This window comes from Hyaena hyaena, unplaced genomic scaffold (assembly GCF_003009895.1).
Source record: "Hyaena hyaena isolate Hyena2069 unplaced genomic scaffold, ASM300989v1 scaffold_345, whole genome shotgun sequence".
Classification (NCBI taxonomy): domain Eukaryota; kingdom Metazoa; phylum Chordata; class Mammalia; order Carnivora; family Hyaenidae; genus Hyaena; species Hyaena hyaena.
The window spans coordinates 1,290,805-1,316,340 of NW_024080976.1; the positions used below are offsets into that span (position 1 = coordinate 1,290,805).

The 25,536-nt window shown below is 39.9% G+C and overlaps 2 protein-coding genes across 2 annotated transcripts in view; both read right to left on the reverse strand.

The window, feature by feature from the left end:
- Positions 1-858: 858 nt before the first annotated feature.
- ZNF568 (zinc finger protein 568) overlaps positions 859-25,536 on the reverse strand; it is a 68,391-nt gene continuing 43,713 nt past the window's right edge. The window contains 1 exon segment of the mRNA XM_039249742.1: positions 859-3,908. Coding sequence (XP_039105673.1) covers positions 3,052-3,908 — 857 coding nt within the window. The 3' untranslated portion in view covers positions 859-3,051.
- LOC120243535 (putative protein ZNF720) lies at positions 4,473-21,777 on the reverse strand. Its single transcript, XM_039249737.1, has 6 exons — positions 21,379-21,777; positions 20,243-20,292; positions 9,335-9,458; positions 8,470-8,565; positions 5,793-5,868; positions 4,473-4,493 (listed from the first exon to the last, which is right to left on the reverse strand). The coding sequence occupies exons 2-5, from the start codon at positions 20,249-20,251 to the stop codon at positions 5,834-5,836; spliced, it is 264 nt and encodes an 87-aa protein (XP_039105668.1). The 5' UTR covers positions 20,252-20,292; positions 21,379-21,777; the 3' UTR covers positions 4,473-4,493; positions 5,793-5,833.

The following is a 25,536-nucleotide window of genomic DNA, read 5'->3' on the forward strand; positions in this document are numbered from 1 at the left end:
AGTATTATTTTTTAAAATGTGAGATTAAAGTGGAATCCACTAGTGATTATGCCAAATGTATCTACAGCCCATGAGATCCAATTAAGTAGATAACTACAGTGACTTCACAGCATCTGAATATGCATGTGCTGTAATAGTTTCTCAGTTACCACTTTGAGTGGGAAAAATAGTTATTTTAGGATTTAGTTTTCAACGTGTAAACACTACATTTATACATTACTTAAAAAATAATTGGACAGATCAGGTCATGAGTCATATTCTGGACAAATAAACAATTTTCTTTAATAGGTTGCTAGATTTAACTTGCTATTTTAATTGGAATATCCATATACTGTAAGTACAATGGATTCTTTTTTTTGGGGGGTGATTTGATTTGAATGTTGTCCTTTTCCAAAATTGCTTATTTATTTTTGAGAGAGAAACAGAGTGTGAGCAGGGGAGGGACAGAGAGATGGAGACGCAGAATCTGAATCAGGCTCTAGGCTCTGAGCTGTCAGCACAGAGCCCAAATCAGGGCTCGAACTCCTGAACCATGAGATCATGACCTGAGCCAAAGTTGGATGCTTAGCCGACTGAGCCACCCAGGCACCCTTCCAAATTTCTTAAAAGGGTTGTTAGCCTGATAGCTGTGACTCTTTTTTTTTTTTTTTTTAGTGTTTTATTTATTTCTGAGAGAGAGAGACACAGTGTGAGCAGGGGAGGGTCAGAGAAAGAGGGAGACACCGAATCCGAAGCAGGCTCCGGGCTCCGAGCTAGCTGAGAGCAGAGCCCAACATGGGGCTCAAACCCACGAACCGCGAGATAATAACCTAAGCCGAAGTTGGACACCCAACCTACTGAGCCACCCAGGCGCCCCAGTTGTGACTCTTTGTATGTTGAACACTTAGAAGATTTTATCTGTTAGATATACTGATATGAGAGGAATCATATGGTATACCTATTTATATCAATTTATTGATTCTTTATTCAGGAAAACATCTTTCAGGATTTCAGACATGCTTTAAAAAGCTGAATATAAACACACATTATAAAATGCTGAATGTAAAAAAATATTTCTCATGTCTTACTAAATCAAAGTAGAATATATATATATACATGTCTAAAAATTTTTAAGAAAATAATGCTTTACCACAATTTCAGATATACCATAAAAAGAAGCCAAATATAAGCATTTCCCCATCTTACTAAATTAAAGGTGAATAAATAGGTGTATATACACACAAAAATATTTTTTTCCAGGACTCTGATATATCATAAAAAAAAAAAGAGTACAAACTTAAAACTGATACGCATGAGTTTCTTATTTTACTCAAAGTCCAGGAACACAGCAGTTCTGCATTTTTTCATCAGCTCAACAATGTCAAGGATGCAGATAATTCCAATCCATCCCCTGTGCCAATCTCAGCCTCTTACCCGTGTGGTAGCAAAATGGCCACAGTTCCAGGTATTACACATATAGACATGCATCCTGGGTATAAGAGGACCATTTCCTATTCTGTTAGGAAAGAAAATTTAACATAAAGCCTACATATGACTTTTGCTCAGATCTTTTATGGCCAGGACTATCACATATATGTGCAATCATTAAGCAAACTAGGACAGCAAAAGCTAGACTTCAGAAGGGGCAGCAGGCGGTCCTGGCAAAGGGAAAATGGCTACCACCAATGGGTAGGCAACCAACAGTGTCTACCAAAACTGTATTGCCTTATTTCTTTAAAACTCTGTTTTTGTAGTTACATATCCTCTCATTCATGATGCTTGAGGGTTTATTTTCCCATTTCAAAAGTTTTCAAGGTTTTTGGTTTGTTTTGCTTTGCACTTACTTTGTGAGAGCTTTTCTACACATCAGAGATAAATATCTATTCACTCCCTCCTTCCCGATTTCAACATGTGTTTACAGGGAACCTATCAGCACAGGCAGTGCGCCAAGTACAGTGAACTGACAATGAATCCTGGCCATTAACTGTCTCCACTTTCTACCCATACTGAAAGAAGTTATCTTCCTGGGTATAGCTTTGTTTCATTCTGCAAATTTCAACACCTAATTGTCCCTCTGTCATTCACTCCTAATTGTAATTTGCCTTGATTTCCTTTCCTCTACTGACACAAGAGGATAAGGTGAATGAAAACTTCAGTTTTTAATTTTTCTCCAGAAGGAATTACCAGACACTCAATAAAAAGATGATGTAAGATGTTCCTCTAGTCATTGCACACATAAGGCCTTACTCTCATATGATCTCCAACCACAAGTATAAAAATAAAGTAATAAAAGCAGCTCTCATCTAACACACTTACATGAGCCACACGGTATTCTAAGGGATATAATGTAATTATTTAATCTTCACAATGCTAACAAGATGGTACTAATATTACTAATTTATAAGTGAGAAAATTTAGGCCTAGTTAAGTCATTTGCCCTATAAGAAAGGAATTAAAATGGTGAAGTCAAGTAAAGACTGAGCACTTGTTAAATCCTGTCCACTCTCAGTCAGTTCAGATTAGTTTTAGTGAATAAGCTGGCAAATATTTAACAAGATTTTAGTGGGATAGAAGAATCTGCTGCATTTTTAACATTACTATAGCCTTTTCCCAAGTATGAATTACCGGATGAGTAACTTAAGTTAAAGCAAATTTATCTCTCTCTATATGACATTTCTATTATGAATCCTGATTTCTCACAGGGCAAATGAGCCTGATGCTGAGAAACGCCTGTAGGACTGTCACTGACATGTTAACTGCCTTCCAAAGCCTTCCTACTTTCCTTACATTCATGAAGTTGTTTCATTTTTAAACTAATTGAATCCTGATGGTCTAATAAATTTTGAAACATGAAGAGAACGCTCCCAATCACTAACATTTATCAAATATCTCAGCAGTAACACATCAAATTCTAGCCCTCAAATAAAGGCCTTATGTTCACAGTGTGAATTCTGATATTAAGTTGTTATCTTCAAACACTTTCTCACATCCCTTAAAATCAGCTGGTGGGTTTGTGTTTTACTAGCAGGACTTTGCAGATGTCAATAAAATTTTGAGGCTTCCCACATGTCTTCATTCACTTCTCTGTTCTGTATGAATTCTTTGATGTTTACTAAGGTGTGAGCCACGAATAAAAGCCTTCCCACATTGCTTACATTTGTAAGGTTTCTCACCAGTATGAATTTTCTGGTGTCGATTAAGTTCTGAGCCACGACCAAAGGCCTTCCCGCATTCCTTACACTCATAGGGCTTTTCACCAGTATGACTTCTCTCATGATGAGTAAGTTCTGACTTTCGAATAAAAGCCTTCCCACATTCCTTACATTTATGGGGTCTCTCACCCGTGTGAACTTTTTGATGTCGAATAAGTTCTGTGCTACAAGTAAAGGCCATTTTACACTCCCTACATTTATAGGGTTTCTCACCAGTGTGAGCTCTTTGGTGTCGAGTAAGTTCTGAGCCACGACGAAAGGCTTTTCCACACTGCTTACATTTATATGGTTTCTCACCAGTATGAACACTCTGATGTCGAAGAAGATGTGAATCAGAGATAAAAGCTTTCCCACATTCCTTACATTTATGAGGTTTCTCACCAGTATGAATTCTTTGATGTAGACTCAGTTGTGAGGCACAACTATATACCTTCCCACATTCCTTACATTCATAACGTCTTTCACCAGTATGAATTATCTGATGAAGACTAAGTTGCGTGTCATAACGAAAAGCTTTCCCACAATCCTTACATTTGTGGGGTTTCTCACCAGTATGGATTCTCTGATGTCGAAGAAGGTGTGAGGGACGGGTAAAGGCTTTCCCACATTCCTTACATTCATAGTATTTCTCATCTGTATGAATTCTCTGATGTAAATTAAGTTGTGAGGTAGATGGAAAGGCCTTTCTACATTCTTTACATTTATAGGGTTTCTCACCTATATGGATCTTTTGATGTTTACGAAGTTGTGAGCTAGAATGGAAGGCTTTCCCACATTCTTTACATTTATGAGGTTTCTCACCAGTATTAGTGCTCTGAGGTTTAGTAACTTCAGAGCCATGGATATAGGCACATTTCTTATTTTCATTACTTTTTTTGCTTTCATGAATTCTCTGATGCTTCATCAAGTCTGACCTACTATTAAAGGCTTTTCCACATTCTCCACATTTAGAGTCTTTTTCCTTATTAGGACTTCTTTCATGTTGACAATGGTGTGACTGGTACCTGACTGCTTCCTTACATCCCTTAAATTCACTGGTTTTTGCTTTAGTATGAACTCTCTGCAGTACTCGATGAACTGGGCAACGAACGGAAACAGACCTTTCTCCAGAGGTTGTTTCAGCTTGCTTGAAATGTCCCTCCTGTTGTTTCTCCAAGTGGCATTTGATTTCTCTGTTATCTCTGACCCTAGTGCACTCAAGGATAGAGCTTTCAAGTCTTTTTATCTTTAGTTGCAATAATTTAATTTCATAACTTCCCATCTTTGGAAATAAATTACTGGTTTCTCCTCTGGACTCCCAATCTGTAAGATAACAAGAAAGAAAATAGGATGTATGGTCACGTGGCAGGAGACAGGAAATTTCTTTTTTTTTTTTTTTTTAATTTTTTAAAATGTTTTATTTATTTCTAGGAGAGAGAGAGAGACAGCGCGAGCAGGGGAGGGCCAGAGAGAGAGGGTGTCACAGACTGAAACAGGCTCCAGGCTCTGAGCCGGCAGTCAGCACAGAGCCCGACGCGGGGCTCGAACCCACAAACCGCGAGATCACGACCTAAGTGAAAGTCGGACGCTTAACCAACTAAGCCACCCAGGCGCCCCAAGAACAGTTCTTAATATACAATTACTATAATTACTATACTGTTACAATCACATAATCCTATGTGTACACATAGGAGAGCTGACATTAAAAACAAAATTAGTTATTGTTGTTAGGCCTATTAGTGGGATTATGGGTGGTTTTGTAGTTTTTTCTTCACACACACACACACACACTAATCTTGCATTCTTTTTTTCCTTAAAAGGAACACGTTTTAGCNAGGTGGAAACAACAAACTAAAAATACTAAATAGTTTAAATAGCTGAAACGGCACTGAAACTCAAAAAAAAAAAAAAAAAAAAAAAAGCCCAGGTTGAAGGGAGGGGATGAGAATAGAGAAAATGAGGGGAATTCGTGAAAGAACAGTTCTTCACTTCTGGTAAATTAGAGGAGGAACATTATAAATATGACATCCAGGAATTGCCCAAGACCAACTAAATGAGAAATCTAAAGGAGTAGGACATTACATCTAACAGCAAGTCCTCTCATCTCTAGCTTCAAAATATATCCAGAGTTTGACTCCTTCTATCAGTATCTCTACCACCTTGTCCAAAGCCGTCTTCTCACCAAAGTTAACATACTTCCCTAAAAGACTGCCCTACTTCCACTGCTGCCCTCCTATATCCCATACCTAACACAGTAGCCAGAGTGTTCTTGTTAAGTAAGTTAGATCAAGCCTTTCTTCTGCATAAAATTCTCCACTGGATTTCCCTCTCAGAGTACAGAGCAAAAGTCAAAGTCCTTATGAGGTCTATAAAACTGTCCCTGAACCTGTCTCGTACTATCTCTTTCTGACCTCACTTCCAATCTCCTCTCTTTAGCAGACTTTGCTCCACTCCCTGACCAACTGGATGGTCTTCAAAGTTGTGAAGCACACCCTTCCTTCAGAATCTCTATCTGCAAATATCTTCCCTAAGATATTAATATGGCTTATTCAATTATTTCATTTTGACCTCTAGTCAAACATGAAACCACTCTTTACAAATCAGTCCCTCATTTCTACTTACTCTATTTTTTGCAATGGACTTATCATCATATGTCATTTGATCTATTTCTCCAACATTACCATGAGAACTTTCAAACCTACAGAAAAATCAAAAGAATTGGGGCAGTGAACTCCCATATTCCCAGTACTTAACTTCTACAATAAATATCTGGCTTTAATTGCCTTATCATGTATCTTTCTCTCTCTCCATCCATTCACCTTGCAGACATCAGTATACATCACCTCCAAACTCCACAGATATTAAACTTTGTTTACTTCTATATTGTCTGTCTGTCCTTTACTGTATCTGCACAGAGTAAATACTGTTTGATGAATGAAAGACATTGGCATTTTTATTAATCTCTCTCAGCGATTCAAAGTGTGTTTGAATACAGTACAGTTTAAATATAGTATATCCCACCTGTGCTTACAATAAAATACAAATTTCTCTCCACAGCAGGGCCTTACCTACAACCATCTCCTCTAAAAAGATACTCAATTTCTCTGGCCATTGCACAGGTCAGGTTTCTAAAGAAGAAAACTCTCAGGGTTATCAGTGATTAAGGATTTAGAGCAGCCCTTAAGTCCTCTGCAGGTTCCTGTCAAGACTGGCTCTTCCTTGCCTGAATAATGCGCATTAATTCAAGGGCCAGGATTCAAGAAAACACCCAGAAAGAGACACAAGTGTTAAACCATAATCACACTTGGCCCCTCTCTACCAGACACACCATTCCCAGAAGGGGCCTGTGACTAAGACAATCCCTATTTTGGCTTACAAGGTCAATTGAGACTAATTCCAGCATGCCTAGCATCCTTCCAGACCCCAGCTACTTCCTAGGTTATTCAATGTTATCTTTTAGTTCCTTTCACTGTTTTGTAGCATCCTTTTTATATAACCAAAATAGCACTGACTCTGAAAGTTACGTATCATGCTTTATTCACCTAAATATTATAGTACTGTTTCAAAAATGTTTTATAAGAAATATTTAGGGGTGCCTAGGGGGCTCAGTTGGTTGAGCATCTGACTTCAGCCTACCTCATGATCTCATCATTCCTGAGTTTGAGCCCCATGATGGGCTCTGTGCTGACAGGTCAGAGCCTGAAGCCTGTTTCAGATCCTGTGTCTCCTTCTCTCTCTCTGCCCACCCCCCACTCATGCTCTGGTCTCTCTCTCTCTCAAAAATAAACATTAAAAAAATTTGTTTTCAATATTTAAAATGCTGAGGGTTCTGTATCCCAAATGTGGCAGTGGTGGATATAAATCCACACGTCATAAAATTTCATAGTAACCCAAAAGAATAAATAAAAATAAAAAAATAAGGGTATGTGGGGCGCATGGGTGGCTCAGTCGGTTAAGCATCCTTCAGCTCAGGTCATGATCTCACAACTCTTGAGTTTGAGCCCCACGTCGGGCTCTGTGCTGACAGCTGGCTCAGAGCTTGGGGCCGGCTTCAGATTCTGTGTCTCCCTCTCTTTCTGACCCTCCCCTGCTCACGCTGTCTCTATCTCTCAGAAAAAAAAAAAAAAAAAGTGTATGTGAAAACCAGTGAAATCTGAGTTAGGTCTATCTACCGTTTTGTTACTACTACTGTGCCAACATCAATTTCCTGGTTTTGCCAAGTGTACTAAGATTAGATAAGATTTTATCATTAGAGAAAGCTGGGTGAAGGGTACAGGGGAACTCTGCATTTTTGTAACTCCTGAGCCTTAAATTATTTTGAAATAAAAAGCTAAAAATAAATGGTAACAGTTATTAAGTATGTATGTCTAGTAACAGAGCCCCAAAGAACAAGAAGCAAGCACAAAATTGAAGAAAAAAACCAGACAATTCAAAAATTAAGGACTTCAGTGCTCTACTTTCAATAATGGATAGCTCAACTAGCCAGAAGATCAACAAGGAAACAGAAAACAACACACTTTTAAATAACCAAAGGGTCAAAGAAATCATAAGAGAAATTAGAAAATACTTTTGAGTTGGGTGAAAGGAAAACTTAGCATACCAAAACTTATGGGATACAGTTAAAACAGATCCTAAAGGGGAAATATGCAGCTTAAAATGCCTCTATTAAAAAACAAAAATCAAGAAAGATCTCAAATTAGATTATGGAACTATATAGAGTCAAGTAAACCCAAAGATACCAGAAGGAAGGAAATAATTAATAATCAATAATCAGAGGGGAAATGAACAAAACAGAAGAAGAAAAATAGGGAAATCAATGTAACTCTAACTTGGTTCTTTGAAAAAGATCAACAAAATTGGCTAGGCTGACCAGGGAAAAAAAAAGAAAGAAGACTAATACTGATATCAGGAATGAAAGAGATGGATATCACTGCCAACCCTGCAGAAATAAAGAGCTAGGGCTGGATGTGGGGAGTGATTAGTTATGGGTATGGGATTTCATTGTGGGATGATGAAAAAGTTCTAAAATTAGACTGTTGTCATAAGTGCAAAACTGAATATATTAAAAAACCACCGAACAGTACACTTTAATCAAAAGAAATTATGAGGAAGGGTAGCAAGAGTGATAAGTGGAGTGAAAATTTGAGGCCTTGTGCTGAAACATCCTTTTTCTTTCTTCTCCAGATCTCAGACCTTTTCAGAGAACTTTCCTATCAATAACTAAGATGTGCCGCCTTCTTGTAGGCTCCCTAGGTGACCACCTGCCACAGTCTTCCCAATAGGAGTCACTATTACTCACCCGGGCACCATTCTTTTGTTTCTTTACTCTTAAGCAACCAAGGCTCCTTCCCCTGCTCCAATAAAGAGATCACATCTGGCTTAGAATCAGAAAGTCCTGCTCAAAAAAAGAAAAAAGAAAAAAGGGACAAAGTTATGTTAGGTGTGTACCAGAATTAAAAGCAGTCCATGATTTTCTTTTTTCTTTTTTTTTAAATGTTTGTTTATTTTTGAGAGACAGAGCATGAGCAGGGAAGGGCAGAGAGAAGAGACACAGAATCTGAAGCAGGCTCCAGGCTCTGAGCTCTCAGCACAGAGCCTGACGCGGGGCTTAAACTCACGAGCCACAGATCATGATCTGAGCCGAAGTTGGCCGCTTAACCAACTGAGCCACCCAGGCGCCCCAACCATGATTTTTTTAAAAAAAAATTTTAAATGTTTTATTTATTTCTGAGAGAGAGAGAGACAGCATGAACACGGGAGGGTCAGAGAGAGAGGGAGATACAGAATCTGAAGCAGGCTCCAGGCTCTGAGTTAGCTGTCAGCACAGAGCCCGACGTGGGGCTTGAACCCACAAACTATGAGATCATGACCTGAGCTGAAGTCGGACGCTTAGCTGACAGCCACCCAGGCGCCCCCAACCATGATTTTCAAGGATGAGTAAATAGGTTGAGAGTCAACAGAAGGGGTGTAAGTCAGAGGAGCAAAAAAGATAAAAGTTGTCCAACGGAGCAGCCAATTTCTAATTTCATAAGGGATAATCCTTTCCTTGTGAAGCAAGAATCATCAATTCAGCCAGGCAATTTGAAACGCACTCATGAGAAATTCATAACAAAGAACAAAATTCCAGAATGCCAATTCTGATTTTTATGGGCTCAAAAACTTACCCAGTGAGATCAGGTTGTTATAATTCTCCAACATTACATCTCGGTACAAACTTTTCTGAACAGAGTGCAAGCATTCCCACTCCTTTTGAGAGAAGTAAATGGCCACATCTTTAAACTTGAAGCCCTGAAACCACAGATAAATATATATTTATGAAATTAATGGGCAAAATCTTTACAATGGGATTAAAAAAATAGAAAAAGCAATTTAGTAAGGCAACAACATTAGTAAGATAACAGGCTATGCTGGGCCCTTTTATACGGATGATTCAGTGTGGAAGCAAGAGGGATCAGAGCACACACCATTCTTGGTGCACACATGCCTGCAACTATAGAAGTAACCTTTTGGCACTATCCCCTTCCATTATCTCCCCACATCTGGGAATAACCAAAGTTCACACAACTGGTGTTTCCCAATTTAACTATGCATACATACAAATACATGGCACACTGTGTTCACCACATGATGCTTGTGACTATCTCCTTCCCCAGTATTCTCCTTCTCCCAATAAAGAAATATTTCTTAAAAGTCTGAATTATTCAAAAATATCTTCCAAAATTTCTATTTCTTGGGTACCTGGTTAAGCACCCAATTTAATTAAGTCAGTTAAGCATTTGACTCTTGATTTTGGCTCAGGTCATGATCTTGTGGTTCGTGAGTTCCAGTCCCACATGGGCCTCTTCGCTGACAGCACGAAGACTGCTTGGGATTTTTTCCCTCTCCCTCTGCTCCTCCCCAGCTCTCTCTCAAAATAAAGAAATAAACTTAAAAAAATTTCTATTTCTGAAAGTAGAATTTGAATATAACTTAATGATTTAATAATTTCTTAAAACCTCATGCCCATAAATATGTCAGAATATTAAAGCCTAATCACTTTTCCATGTCACCAAAAATTCTAAAATAGACACCATTTTTACTGGCTGTATGACAACTCATCTTATACATTCAGTGTTCTCACTCTGGGGTACTAGGTTGCACAAGTTCTCTTAAGTTCTTTTGCAGTATGAGTCTCTACTTCTCAACAATGTATACATCTGGCTATACTGTTCCTGTTACCATAAACTGTCCTTGTTTATGGTATATAAACCCTTTCCTTGTTCATGATCTGCCAGAACTAAAGGAGGAAGATCTAGACTCAAAATGATTTGACCTAAGATAAGCATATGTTACATAAGTTCAAAATGGACCGACTTATTGATGTCTACCTGGCACAGGCTTCTTGAAGTATCACGTAACTCCATACATAACTCAATCTATCATATCTTAAAAATCTCAGAGTTACAGATTTGGGCAAATACTGTAACAAATCGACATCAATTACTTTCTTGTATAATTGGAAAATCCAAGTTTGTAACATGGTGTCTTACTTAATCACTTCATGAAAAGACAGCTTTAACAAGGAAGGCATAACATTTCCAGCAAGAATTTCTACTTCATCAGTATTCCTGGTGAAAGGAATGCTAAGAGACAGCAAGCGAGCACAGATACATGAGCATGTGGGCAAGGGGCAGAGAAAGAGAATCCAAAGCAGGGCTCAATCTCATGAACTGTGAGATTATGACCTGAGCCAAAATCAAGAATTGGGACACTTAAGCAACTGAGCCACCCAGGCACCCCTTATTTTTTAAATTTTAAGTAGGTTCCACACCCAACGTGGAGCTTGACCTCACAACCATCAGATCAAGTCAACAACTCTACTGTCTAAGCCAGTCAGGTGCCACAAGATGTTCTTTAGAGACTGGGTAAGTTAAAATGTTAAAATTTCTTTTTTTTTTTTTTTTAAATGTTTTTATTTATTTCTAGGAGAGAGAGAGAGACACAGCGTGAGGAGGGGAGGGTCAGAGAGAGAGGGAGTCACAGACTGAAACAGGCTCCAGGCTCTGAGCTGGCAGTCAGCACAGAGCCCGACGCGGGGCTCGAACCCATGAACTGCGAGATCATGACCTAAGCGAAAGTCGGACGCTTAACCGACTAAGCCACCCAGGCGCCCCTAAAATGTTAAAATTTCTAAGGTAACCACTAAATAAACAAAACCAGTTTATAACTTTCTAACTCACAGAGGGGTGAAATGAGATTTTTAAAAATATGGAAAAGGTGGGGTGCCTGGGTGGCTCAGTTGGTTAAGCATCCGACTTCGGCTCAGGTCATGATCTCACGGTTCGTGGTTTCGAGCCCCGCATCGGGCTCTGTGCTGACAGCTCAGAGCCTGGAGACTGTGTCGGATTCTGTGTCTCCCTCTCTCTCTGACCCTCCCCTGCTCACGCTATCTCTCTCTCTCTCTCAGAAATAAATAAAAAAACATTTAAAAAATATGGAAAAGGTTTAAAAAAAAAACCCCACAAACTAAGCCAAAAACGACAATTTCAATTATATAAGTAATTTTTTCTAAGATTTTATTTTTAAGTAACCTTTATACCCATCGTGGGGCTCGAACTTAAAACTCTGTAATCAACAGACACATGGCTCTACTGAATGAGCCAGCCAGGTGCCCCTATATCAGCAATTAATATTAATGGACTAAATGTTCTCATTAAAAGATAAAGTTGGTTAAAAACCAAAACCTTTATATAATGTTTACAAGAGACACATCCAGGTGCTTGGGTGGCTCAGTTGGTTAAATGTCTCGACTTTGGCTCAAATCATGATCTCACAGTTTGTGGGTTCAAGCCCTGCACTGCGCTTTGTGCTGACAGCTCGGAGCCCAGAGCTGCTTCGAATTCTGTGTCTCCCTCTCTGCCATTCCCCTGCTCATGCTCTGTCTAAAATAAATAACATTAAAATTTTTTTTTTATAAGAGACACATCCAAAAAATAAATATCCTGAAAGACTGGAGGTAAAAGGTGAAAAGATAACTTCTATACACACCTAATTAAAAAAAAAAAGAAAAAAAAAATATATACCTAAATATACATACACATAAATAAAATAAAAAGGAACAAAATTATGACAAATTCTCATCATTATGAGAACCCATCAATCAAAATAACTGACACAACAAAAAAAATCAATAAAAACAGAAATTATTTAAATTACAAAATAACAAAATTAATAAGCGTGATTTAATGGCTACATGTAGGATAATGGACCCAATTCAAATAACACTCTTCTCAACCATATCTGGAGGTTCAGAAAAACTGATTATTTGGGCATTAACACAAGAAAATTCTTTTGCCTGAACTCATACCAATAAAAGGATGCACATTAATAGGATTGCCTGGGGGGGATGTCAAATGGAATGGAAGAAGTGAATAATCAGAAAAAGAGAATGGTCTTGCTCAGACCAATGATAATGTGCCATGAAGTGAAGATCTGATCAATGTAACACTGTACTTAAAGCCTCTCTCCATCCTACCAAGGGAAACCATTGCAGGAAGGTAAGAATTAGAACTAAATAAAGTTTGAAGAAGGAAAAGATCAACATTTTAAAATAACACAATTATTTATAGACAAAGAGTATTTTTTAAAATATTTTTGTTTTTTGGTTTTTTTTTAATGTTTTATTTATTTTTGAGAGAGAGAGAGAGCGTGAGCAGGGGAGGGTCAGAGAGAGAGGGAGACACAGAATCCGAAGACAGGCTCCAGGCTCTGAGCTGTCAGTCAGCACAGAACCCGACATGGGGCTCGAACCCATGAACCGTGAGATCATGACCTGAGCCAAAGTTGGATGCTTAACTGACTGAGCACCCAGGCGCCCCAACAAAAGTATTCTTATTCATCAATGATATGTTTATACAGTTAGATGACCCCAAATCCACAAGAATCTATATCAGGATAAATGAGCATTCAGCAAGCTGGATAGATATAAAACCAGTATCTAAAAATCAGTTTCATGTCTGTACAACAGAAACGATGAGAAAATTATGTTTAAAAATTAATATTTTACAAAAACTACAAAATATAAAAATACCTAGGAATAAAGTTAACAGAAATATATGACTCTAATTATAAACTTTTGTTGAAAACCATTATATAAAACCTAAATAAGCAGAGTTATGCCAGGTAGAGAGAGAGTTAGACTCAACTACTGTAAAAACATCAATCTTTGGGGTGCCTGGGTGGTTCAGTTGCTTAAGCATCTGACTTTGGCTCAAGTCATGATCTCATGGTTCTTGGGTTCGAGCCCCACATCGGGCTCTGTGCTGACAGCTCAAAGCCTGGAACCTGCTTTGGATTGTGTCTCCCTCTCTTTCTGGCCCTTCCCAACTTGCACTCTGTCTCTCTCTTTCAAAAATAAACAAAACAGGGGCGCCTGGGTGGCTTAGTCGGTTAAGCGTCCGACTTTCACTTAGGTCATGATCTCGCGGTTCGTGGGTTCGAGCCCCGCGTCGGGCCCTGTGCTGACTGCCAGCTCAGAGCCTGGAGCCCGTTTCAGCCTGTGACTCCCTCTCTCTCTGACCCTCCCCTGCTCACGCTGTCTCTCTCTGTCTCCTAGAAATAAATAAAACATTAAAAAAAATAAAAAAAAATAAAACATTAATAAAAAAAATTTAAACATTAATCTTCCCTGAACTAATCAGAGTCAATGCAGTACAAATTAATATCCCAACTAGATTTCTTTTTTTTTTTTTTTTTTAAGTTTATTTATTTTGAGAGAGAGGGGTAGGGCAGAGAGAGGAGAGAATCCCAAGCAGGCTCTGTACTGATGCAGGGCTTGAACTCAGAAGTGTGAGATCATGACCTGAATCGAAACCAAGAGTCGAAGGCTTAACCAACTGAGTCACCCAGGAACCCTATCCCAAATGTATTTCTTAGAACTTAATCAGGCAATTCTAAAATTTATAGGAGATGCCAAAGGCCAAAAAATCACTTAAGAGACTCCCAGAGAACAAGACTACTGTAGAGGAACGTGACTTAACAAATACCAAACATTATTATAAAGCCGTCTTAACTAAGACAATGCAGTTTTGGTGCAGACAGAGAAACAAAACATTAGGGAAAGAGACAGACCAGGGGGTTACAAAGGACAGAACAGCCAATTCATATATGTGGAAACTGGATGTATGACAGAACTGCCACTGAAATACAGAGGAGAAAGGATGACTGTGTAGTAAATGTGGCCTCCAGGGACACCTTGGTGGTTCAGTCGGTTAAGCGTTTGACCCTTGATTTTGGCTCAGGTCATGATCTCATCATGGTCAGTGGGGAAATGGAACCCCTCGTCAACTCTATCCTCCCTTTCTTTCCCTCTACCCCTCTCACTTGCTTAGGAGTTCTCTTTTTCTCTCAACAACAACAAAAAAGAATAAATTTTTTAAAAATTTAAAAAGAAAGAAATTTGGCCTCCAAAGAGACATGTTGCCTTTGTCTGGATCATAGGCTATAACCTCTAAACCCTTGGAATTTCTCAAGTGACAAGGGTGTCTTTGCTATTTATGATGGGCCTCTCAGACCACAGTGTAAGATTATGTTAATGAGATGGCTTAGGGTGGGGCTGGCTATGCCATAAAGACCAACCATGTATTCAGAGCCTTTGGAGTTTGGGCCATGTGGTATCAGCTCAACCTTTAGGTAAATAGGGAAGAGAGATGTTGGAAACCAAGTTCCACCACATGGAAAATAATTCAGTCATGTCTATGGAATGAAGGGAAGCCTGAATAAGAAATCAATACTGAAGCTTGGGATGAACTTTCCTAGTTGGCCATACTCTGCATATTGCCACATATTAATACTAGGAAGGTAAACTTCAAGTTTGGAACCCTCTCAGATTCCACCCTATTCATCTGATCCCATGGCTGATTTTAAGGTATTCTTTCTCTGTAATAAATGTGCCCATGAATATAATAACTTTCCGTGAGTTCTAGGAGTCTTTCTAGTGAATTTTTGAACTTGAGGATGGTTGTGAGAAATCCTAAATGTACAGCCAGCTGTTCTGAAGTTGAGGGTGACCCTACAGACTCTCAAGCTTGCAGGTAGAGTCTGAAGTGAGGGCAGACTTGTAGGGCCTGTTCCCTGAAACTGTGCAGTTTGCCTAATCCTTTGTGATAGCTTTTCAAATAAATGATGTTGGATGTTGGTTATCCAAATGGAAAAAGTGAAACTGGACCCTTACCATATATCATATCTTAAAATCAATCCCAAGTGAATTAAAGACTGAGTCACAAAAGGCAAAACAGTATCATTCATAGAAAACATGGGAGAGTACCTTTACTCAGAGAGGAAAAGAGATTTAAAAAAAAAATTTTTTTTTAGTGTTTATTTATTTTTGAGACAGAGACAGACAGAACATGAGCAGGAGAGGGGCAGAGAGAGAGGGAGACACAGAATCTGAAACAGGCTCCAGGCTCTGAGCTGCCGGCACAGAGCCTGACACGGGGCTCAAACTCACAAACTGCAAATTTACAACCTGAGCTGAAGTAAGACACTTAACCGACTGAGCCACCCAGGCGTCTGGAAAAGAGATTTCTTAAATAAGACATAAATAAGTTAGTAAAACAAAGGAAACAGTGTTAAATATGATGGCATTACAATTGAGAATTTCTACTGCCATTTAATGTTAGAAGCCACAAATTGAAAGTATGTATAGCACACATAACTGACAAAGGATGACAATGACAATCTATAATATTTAAGAAATATCGACAAAGCACCAAAAGGAACAAAAAATTGGAAACATAAAACTCAATAGAAAAATTAGAAAATGACATGAAATAGTACTTCAGAAAACCATAAAATGGGGGGGCTCAACCTCATTTAGTGCAAAAATATGCAAGTTTAAAATCAGAATAATGTATCAATTCATACCTGCCAAATAGATAAAAACTTAAAAGTCTAATAATATCAAGTAATGATGAGAATATGAAGTAACAGGGTTTAAAAACAGGTATAAACACTGGAAAGCAACTGAAAAGTGTCTAGTAAGGTGGACCCAAGAAAGAATTCTGTTCTTAGTTATAAACCCAGAGAAATTCTTGCACATGACACAAGAGACAAGTTAAAAAATGTTCACAGGATTATGTGGAAACTAATTTGACAATAAACTATTTGTAAAAAAAAATGTTCACAGGAATAGTGTTTGTAATATAAAAGAAAAAAATGTATTTACACAATGGATGGTTACACAGTAAATTCACAACATAAACGAATCTCCTAAATATACCTGAATACAGGCAATGAAACTGTAGAAGATTCCAAACTGTATGATTTCATTTATTATCAAATTTAAAATAAAAACAAACATATATGTTTAACTGTAAAGAAAAGTAAGGGAATGATAAACACAAAATTTAGAGTAGTTACCTCTAGAGACTGGACTGGGATAACTCAATGGGTTTTTAATAATTAATATTTTATTTCTTAAATATGGATGTTCAGTTATTTGTCAAACCTTTTACATTTTCTACTATTCAGTATTTAATAAAAAGCAGTTTTTAAAAGTCAGTTACAATACAGTGTGGTAAGAACTACAACAAATGCAGCACAGGGGAATGTCAGCACAGTCACTGAGAGTCACAAAGCATAAAATAAACAAGAGACTGAAGCAGGCTTCACAGAATCCAGAGAAAGTGGTGGTATGGGACATGCCCCTCTTGTGTTTCTCGTGCAATAGAGGCAAGAGACAGCACTGTGCATTATGGGAACTGCTAGAGCCGAGTGACAGAGGGAACAGAGGAATGAGGTTAAAAAGAAGGATCAGATCATGAGACATTTTGACTTGTTCTCACAGCTGAGGGGTTCCAAGCAGGATAAATTAGATTTAATTGCAAGTAGATGAATCTTGCTATGGGAAATGAGGAAACAGAGACTTACTTAGGTTAAGGTGTATGTGAAAGTTTCACATAATGTACAGAAGATTAATTGGGGCCCAGAAAAAACAACAACAGAGGATTCCAACAAGTAAAAACAAACTGAACAGCATTCCTTTGCTTTCTTTCTTTTTTTTTTTTTTTTTNTTCCTGTGGGGAATAGGAGACTCAAGGCCTCCAAGTACAAAAGAAATGTATTCCTAAGTCATCTGCCATTCCTGAGAAACCTAACAGATTTCTTTCTTTTTTTTTTTTTTTTTGAGGAAAGAGCAAGAAAAAAAGAGCAAGTGGGTGAGCAGGGGAGTGGGGGAGGGAGAATCTGAAGCATCTTAAGCAGGCTCCATGCCCCGCTGCAGAGCTCAAAAGACAGAATGAGCTCACGACTGTGAGTTCGTGACCAGAGCCAAAATCAAGAGATGGACGCTTAACAACCGAGCCACCCAGGCACCCCTGAACAGCATTCCAAGTAGAGTGAACAGGATAAGCTGGAGGTAGAGAAAGAAACTAAATACAGTCTGTATGTCAGAGGAGAAGACAGTTAACTGGGGTAACTGGTGAGGGATTCTGGGAAAGGGGTAGACAGAAGAGATACTTGAGAAATCCAAGGGGCCAGGACAGAAAGGTCTTAGATGACAGGTCATCCTTGCCAGAGCTAAACCGCTCTTCTCCAATACTAGAATAAGTGCTCCAATAAACATAGAATGTGCTTTACAGTAAATGTATAATGAAATGTATAAAGAGTTGCAGCTTTGTCCTGAAACAGAGATTTACTGAATAAAGATAGTAACAGGCCTGGACTATTTGATTAGCAAGGAGTAAAAGACGAGCCAGGTGGTCTAATTAGGACAATGCACCATCCACCCCTACACAAAGGTCTGATATGGGATGCAGACAGTGGTGTGAGGTTATAAGGCATGACATCAAGGAACAGGAAACGGACAGAAGCAATGGGATTTGGGAGTTAGGAGAACTCCAGGTTGGCAGTTCAAGTGCAAATTCAATTGAATTTCCATTACCATCACATTCTCCAAACCTTGTATAATGACCACATTATATACAGGATGTTATGAAGAAACTCATGGTCACAGAGCTAGTAAACTGCAAAAAGAGAATAAGACTCTACCTTTTTAGCAGTTCATAGCTTCTCATTCATGTAGAGAAAGGACAATCTACCACTGAGGAGAGGTGGAGATGGAGGGAGAAACAAGACAGCTGTCAAAGGTTGCAGGGCAAGGGGAGCTGGAGTTTCTTCCTTACCAAAATGTGCTAAGAATGTATGGGGAGGGTATAGTTTCTCCTCTGAGAATCTGAGGAAGGTTCTGGGAAGGGGAAGACAAACTCAACAAATTCTCACAGAATTCAGAAGAAAAGTCAGAGAAAGGAAGAAATAGATTAATCCAGAACAGAAAGAGTATTTTAGGGGCACCTGAATGGCTTAGTCAGTTAAGTGTCTGACTCCTAAGATCAGCTCAGCTCATGATCTCAGGGTTCATGGGTTTAAGCCCCAAATCAGGCTCCTCGCTGGCAGTGCAGAGCCTGCTTGGGATTCTCTCTCCCTCTCTGCCCCTCCCCCATTTACACAGTTTCTCTCAAAATAAATAAATAAACTTAAAAAAAAAAAAAAAAGAAAGAGTATTTTATTAGTCTTTCAAGAGAAAGGAATCCTTGAGAACTGACTGGCCAGAAGAAAAGTCACACTCAGACACATCCAAGGAAAAAACCTAAATATACTACAAATACTGCCATTCTTTTAAGTTGACTACTCCACAGGCACAGAAAGAGAGCAATTAGGTTATTTCTAGACAAAATCTAAATAAACAATCCAAATTAGAAATTTTACAACCAACATTTGCTGGTCATATCTCACACCAGATGCTTATATATTAAATAGTTTGGGGGGGGCGGCAAGCCTGGGTGGTCAGTGAAGCATCCAACTCCTGATTTTGGCTCAGGTCATGATCTCACAATTTTTGAGTTTGAGCCCTCTGTTGGGCTCTGTGCTAGTAGCACACAGCCTACTTGGGATTTCTCTCCCTCTTTCTCTCTACCCCACCCCTGCTCAAGCTCTCTCTCAAATAAACTTAAAAAAAAGATTAAATTGGACAAAAATTAAGTACTATAGAAAAATATGAATGACTTTTCTATTTTTGTAGTAAGAAAGGCTGTGACATAAAAGACTAAAACATTTTTTGAAAACTCTGAATGTAAAACACATACAGAATAGATTAACGGTGAAAAAATATCTAAAACAACTTATAAATGAAACAGAATATGCTTAATATATAAATTTATCCAACATAAACTAAAAAGGATAACAACCTTTGACAAGTGGGTAAAAGTAGAGGGATCCCAGTTGTACAATTTGTTAAATGTGTAATTTTGGAGTGACTTAATAGAATCTACTTCCTCATCTGTCAACTTAAGAGTTAATTCCATATTTCATCACTTTTGAGATGCCACTGGTTGTAAAGCCACCATTACTTTATATACCAGGAAAGGAAAGGAAAAAAAACTATGGAAAGGAAACGGAAAGGAAAAAAACTCCATCAATGAAACTATGACTGTCCAGGAATTGTAAAACTAGTCTAATTTCAGGTAAGTTAAAATGGAAAGGGAAAATATGCCTCACAGAATTAATGTCTCACAGAGTTGTTAATGTGGATTCAACACGATAACATATGTAAAGAACTTCAAAGTACAAGTGGCTTAACAATCAATAAGTTAGTTGCTTCTTGGAGGAAAAATGTATACAGAGCTGATGCAGGCAGGCCGGCCTCCACGCTGTTAGAAATTTGGAAGTAAATAGGTTACAGCATGTGACCCTGAAGTGGACAACAAAGAAATTACTGAGACGGAACTGAGTAACCTCATTCTGTTCTTTAACTTCTTTGCCAAATCAGAGAGGCACATCTGTCATAACTATTCTGGGAATGGATAAAATCCAGGAAAATGGAAATTCTAGATGGATGAGACAATGTATGCAAAGCAGACAGCCCTCGTTTGGATTCTTTTCTGGTTAAGAAAAGTTGCTCCATAAATTTGGTTTCCTTCTTTCTTACCGTTTTTACAAATCACTACTGTAAATCTTCTGGATAGAATCCTGAAATAGGATATTGTTCTGTAAACCAAGAAGCCCTTTCCAAGAAGAGCATGGCAAATACAACTTACCTCCGCCATGACTTGTGATGTACAGTGGCTTTTCTATCCTCTTCTGGACTCTTAGAGAACAAAAACGATGGACAAGGGTTAAGAAACTATGAGACAACAGACCCTGGACCCCAGAGGAGGCCAAATCAGAGCAAATCCTGGCCCCACTCCAGGCACGGAGAGGGAGCCCAAAACCAAAGAAGCCTGGGGGATCCCCACTCCTATCATCACAGAAAGCAGGCGACCTTAGGGACCCAGATGGGAGTCCTGGGAGAGAACACTGTGGCCTCCTTCCTCCACAGGAGACTGACTGGGCTCTTCAGGCCCTGTATTTGGAGCTCCACAACACAACCTACGTGGATCCACCAGTCAGAATCCCACATTCTTGTCCTCTAAGACTGGTGGCACCCTTATGGGCCCGGAGACCCTGAGAACTCGGGGAAAAAGCGCAGAGAAGTGTAAGGAGGGGCGCCCAGGTCCAAGCCCTAGAAACCCCCGGGAGACCAGAAATAGCCCCAGGGAGAAAGCCATTCACCTCGCTGAACTCATCCACCAGCGGACCCCGCTCAAGGTCGACCAAGAAAGTACAAGGACGCCCTTCCCAGTTCTAGCTCCGTAGACAGAGTCCGCGATGCGTCCGGCCACATGGGGCTCTCCCACTGGGCCTTAGAGAGCCTCGCTTAATGTACTAACCACGGCCCCGGGGGCACTGGTCGCCGAGCAGAGAGGTCGGGCGCACAATCCACTTCGGGAGAGTATCGCACATACTTCCCGTCCAGGTAGAAAGTCAGACACCGGCGACACCTCTGACCTCCGGACACCGCCAGCCAACTCCAGCGCCTGCATGAAACCACTCCGCCACCCCGTGCAGATGCGCGGCTGATACCTCCCTCCCCCAAGTGAAGACTAGAGGCGTCGACATTCCCCAACCTCCGCCACGTCTTTTACTTTTCAAGCGGGAGGACACAGCCTAGAAATGCTCAACGGCCACCCGTATTTTAGACTCCGGACAGACCCTGGCCCGGCCAGGGAGCTCCTCAGCGTCCACTTTTCCGGGGACCTCACATTCCAAGCCGGTCGAATCCGCCCCAAACTAGAGAGTCAGCCAGCCCGCCCGCAACGCCCGACCCTTTCAACCCCAACTCGCGCAAACTCACCACCGGCCAAGCCAACTTCGACCGGAAGTGGAATATGCCGCGGAGCCCTAAGGGGAATATAGTCCAGGGGAGGAAAAATCCCAGCTAGAGCCTGGCTGGCACAGCTGTCTTCGCCCAGTGTCGCGTCGTGTTTCCAGCCTTCGGTGAAGGCCAGTACTGACAGCCCAGCCTCACCTAGCATCCTCTAAGGACCTCGGCGAACCGACAGGTCCGAGCAGCAATAAGGTGGTGCTGAAGGGTGGGAATAAGTTTTAAAAAAAAAAAAAAGAAAGAAAAGAAAGGCTGTGGACCGAGGAGGCTTCTGGGAAAGATAGCCCACAGCCAGGGGAAGCGTGGGTTGGTCAAGCCCCCAAAGTTAACCGCAACAGCCCTCGCCTCAAACTGGGACATGCCGAGAGGCCTCTCAGAACTGTAGTTAAAAGCCGGGAAGCTGACAGTCCAGAGCCCTTTCCACAAGGAGCCGCGCTCTCAGAGCGGGATCGGGAGTACAGGACTCCCCGACACGCCATGAACTAGGAATTCTCCCGGATCTGGGTTGTTCAGCCCGCCCCACGATCCTTCCTGGTCGAGTATGAGTGCTCAAGTTTCGGCTGAGAAGTCATTCCCCAGTCCGCGAGACCGCGAAAAAGCGCAGTCCTGCCTGCGTCAGTACCGCCATTACCCAGGAGCCAAGTGTCCGGTCTCTTCAAACCAATTCCGCGGGGCCTCAGAGGCGCCGCGGGACCGGCTAGTCAGTCAGACGTCTGGGAAATGTAGTCCCGGCCTAACGGGCTGGGAATGTGGCGGAGGAGACCCTGAATGAAAGGTAGCAGGCTTGAACCCAGGCTGCGGGGGTCAAAGAAGGGCCACCGGGAGGATGAAGGATAAGCCTAACTCTGGAGTAGAAATCATGGGACACCAGTACTGAACTCTATATGCCATATATTAGTGTTTTCAAACTTTTTAAAAAATCTTTTTTAACATTTATTTTTGAGAGACAGAGCATGAGTGGGGGAGGGGCAGAGAGAGAAGGAGACACAGAATCTGAAACAGGCTCCAGGCTCTGAGCTGTCAGCACAGAACCCGATGCGGGGCTCGAACCCACAAACCGTGAGATCATGACCTGAGCTGAAGTCAGACGCTTAACCGACTGAGCCACCCAGGTGCCCCTCAGACTTTTTATACGTACATAAATATAGGTAGAAATGCACTTGGGTCATAAGATCTTTTGAAAGTTACACTAACATTTGTTAACGGTAGTTAATTGCTAGGATGTGTTATTGTGATTAAAAAAAACTTTTTTTTAACATTTGTTCATTTTTAAGAGTGAGAGAGACAGAGCGTGAATGGAGGAGATGGGGAGAGAGAGGGAGACACAGAATCTGAAACAGGCTCCAGGCTCTGAACTGTCAGCACAGAACCCGATGCGGGTCTCAGATTCAAGGACGCTGAGCTCATGATCTGAGCTGAGGTCAGATGCTTAACCCACTGAACCACCCAGGCACCTCAATAATTTTTTTTTTCTTTTAAGAGTATTCCCTTATATTTTGGCCATTATCTTGTCCTTATGAAACATTACTTGTTCAATTTTGTTAAATACAAAATGAATAAGTATAGGGGCGCCTGGGTGGCTCAGTCGGTTAAGCGTCCGACTTCAGCTCAGGTCATGATCTCACGGTTCCTGGATTGGAGCCCCGCATCGGGTTCTGTGCTGACAGATCAGAGCCTGGAGCCTGTTTCAGATTCTGTGTCTCCCTCTCTCGTTGCCCTTCCCCCGCTCATGCTCTGTCTCTCTCTGCCTCAGAAATAAATAAACTCAAAAAAAAAAAACCCTTAAAAAAAAAAAGAATAAGCATAGACTCTGAAATTGATGAACTAGAAAACAAAAAAGTGGGCCAGATTTTTAAAATGCAGAGTTTGGTTCTAAATGATAAATGAGATACAATATTGATAAATGCCAACAAAACAAAACTGGAACATTAGAAAGGAGAAAAGTTAAAACCATAGACAAAGGATTTAAAGGAATTTTGAAGCTGTTATGAGCAACTCCATAACCACAGTTGCGGTCATTGTAGATTTTCCAGTGAAATTGAAATTACTAATTTCTACTAAGAAGTAGAAAACCTGAATAGAATAGCCATAATAAAATTTAAGTATATCTTTAAAACTCTGCTGTTAAAAGGTTCCAGATGGCTATAGCTGAGTTTTAGCTACTTTTTGAATAATGATTTTTCACTTTATTCAGATGCCAGGAAAAGATGGAATGCTCTCTAATTAGTTTTGTTGAACTAGCATAAAACCTGATCAAGACAGGCCAAAAGAAAAGAATTGATTAGTTTCACTTGGGAGGCATTCTAAATTTTCAAGAGTTTGAGTGTACATGGGTTTCCATCAGGCAGAATCAGACTGAAAGTGTTAGGAGTACTCTACCAACAAGGGCTAGTGGAGAGGTTTTTATAGAAAAGACTGAAACACAGCAAGGAAATTATTTGATTAGCTATGGCATAAGCAGTTGTCTTGTTTGGCAAAACTAACTTGGTTGTTTGTTATAGATTGTTCTAAAGTTTTATTTTCTCTGATAAGGGTGCATTGATTTGGAGTTAGGTTTTGGTTTGCTTTGGTAAGCTACCAGGGCATTAAAACTACCTCAGTCTAATGGCATCCTTGTTTAATTACTTCAACATTTGCGATCATAGATGCAAAAATTCCAAATAAAAGGCTGATATCAACATGTACTGTAAAATTTGTACAGGGATTATGTCAATAGATTTACTGATGTTGGAAGAACATTAAAAAAAATCTAATGACAAAATGCATTGTATGAACAAATTAAAGAAAAAATACATATATCAATTCATGCCAAGAAGATAATGTGTTAGAATAATGTCCCCACCCAAGATGTCCAAGTCTTAATCCCCAGAACCTGTGAATGACTATGTTATTTTACAAGGTGAATGAAACTTAGCAGATATATTTAAATTAGCAGATATGTTTTGAAATGAGAAGATTAGTCTGGATTATCTGAGTAGATTCAATGTAATCACAAAAGTTCTTCGAGAGGAAGGCAGGAGAGTGAGAGCCAGAAAAGAAATGAGAAAACAGAAGAACTTGGAATGATGTGCAACGAAGATGGAGTAAAGGACCATGAGCCAAGGAATACAGGCAAGTTCTAGAAGCTGGAAAAGGCAAGGAAATAGATTCTCCCTTAGAGCCTACAGAAGAAATGCAGCTCTGCCAACAGCTTTATTTTAGCCCATTATATCCATTTAAGACTTCTGATCCCAGTCTCTGGGTGAGGAAATCTTCCCTCAGACTAGGAGGAGATGGACTGACCTGTAAGTCATCAGAAAGCCATGTTCTTGATAAATTAGTCCTCCTGCCTTACTTCCTTAGATACACCCCCTCCTGCCCAAACCAGGATATCCTGCATTCCTTCTGAAGCTTCTTTTACAGAAATAGGTTGACGAACTGGTTCCCTAGTTTCCCTGTGCCCTCCCACATTTATTTCTTCCATATGATAAAGTGCATACATTGTTTTCAACTGTTTATTTTGAAATTTTTCAAATTTCCAGAAGCATTGAAAGAATAGTATAAAGGACTCTTATACACCCCTATCCTCTGGATTCACCAATTGTTAACCACTTAACCACTTTTAATAATCTCTCTACCATTTGAAAATAAATTCAAGTAACATAATTCACTACTAAATATGTCAGTATATATCTGCTAAAAACAAGGACATTTTCTTACCACAGACCAGTAAACACAGTGTCTCACATATATATCACTATGTACCACAGAACAGTGTTTAACACATCAGGAGACACAGTAGTACATTCCATTTAACTCTTAACTACAACACCATGATCAGACCCCAGAAATGAACAATTCCACAATTCACTATATTTAAATTTCCCTCAAATGTCCCCAAAATGTCTCGTATAGGCTTTTCTTTAAGTAGGACACAAAGTTCAGGCATTGCATTTGGTGTTATGTCTCTAGTCTCTTATGTTGTCTCTAGTCTCTTAATCTAGAATAGTCTCTCCACTTTTTTGTTTTCCCTAGACATTGATTTTTTTTAAGAGAGATACAGAGAGCAGACGAGGGGCAAAGAGAGAGAGGGAGACACAGAATCCCAAGCAGCTCCAGGCTCCAAGACATGGAGCACAGAGCCTGACA

Excerpts from the sequence above, each read along its gene's own strand:
- LOC120243535 (XM_039249737.1), bottom strand. Across the intron at positions 8,566-9,334 it reads TAACAACCTGATCTCACTGG|GACTTTCTGATTCTAAGCCA; the intron begins GTAAGTTTTTGA and ends TTTTTTGAGCAG. Across the intron at positions 5,869-8,469 it reads AACAAAAGAATGGTGCCCGG|GTTTGAAAGTTCTCATGGTA; the intron begins GTGAGTAATAGT and ends ATTTTTCTGTAG.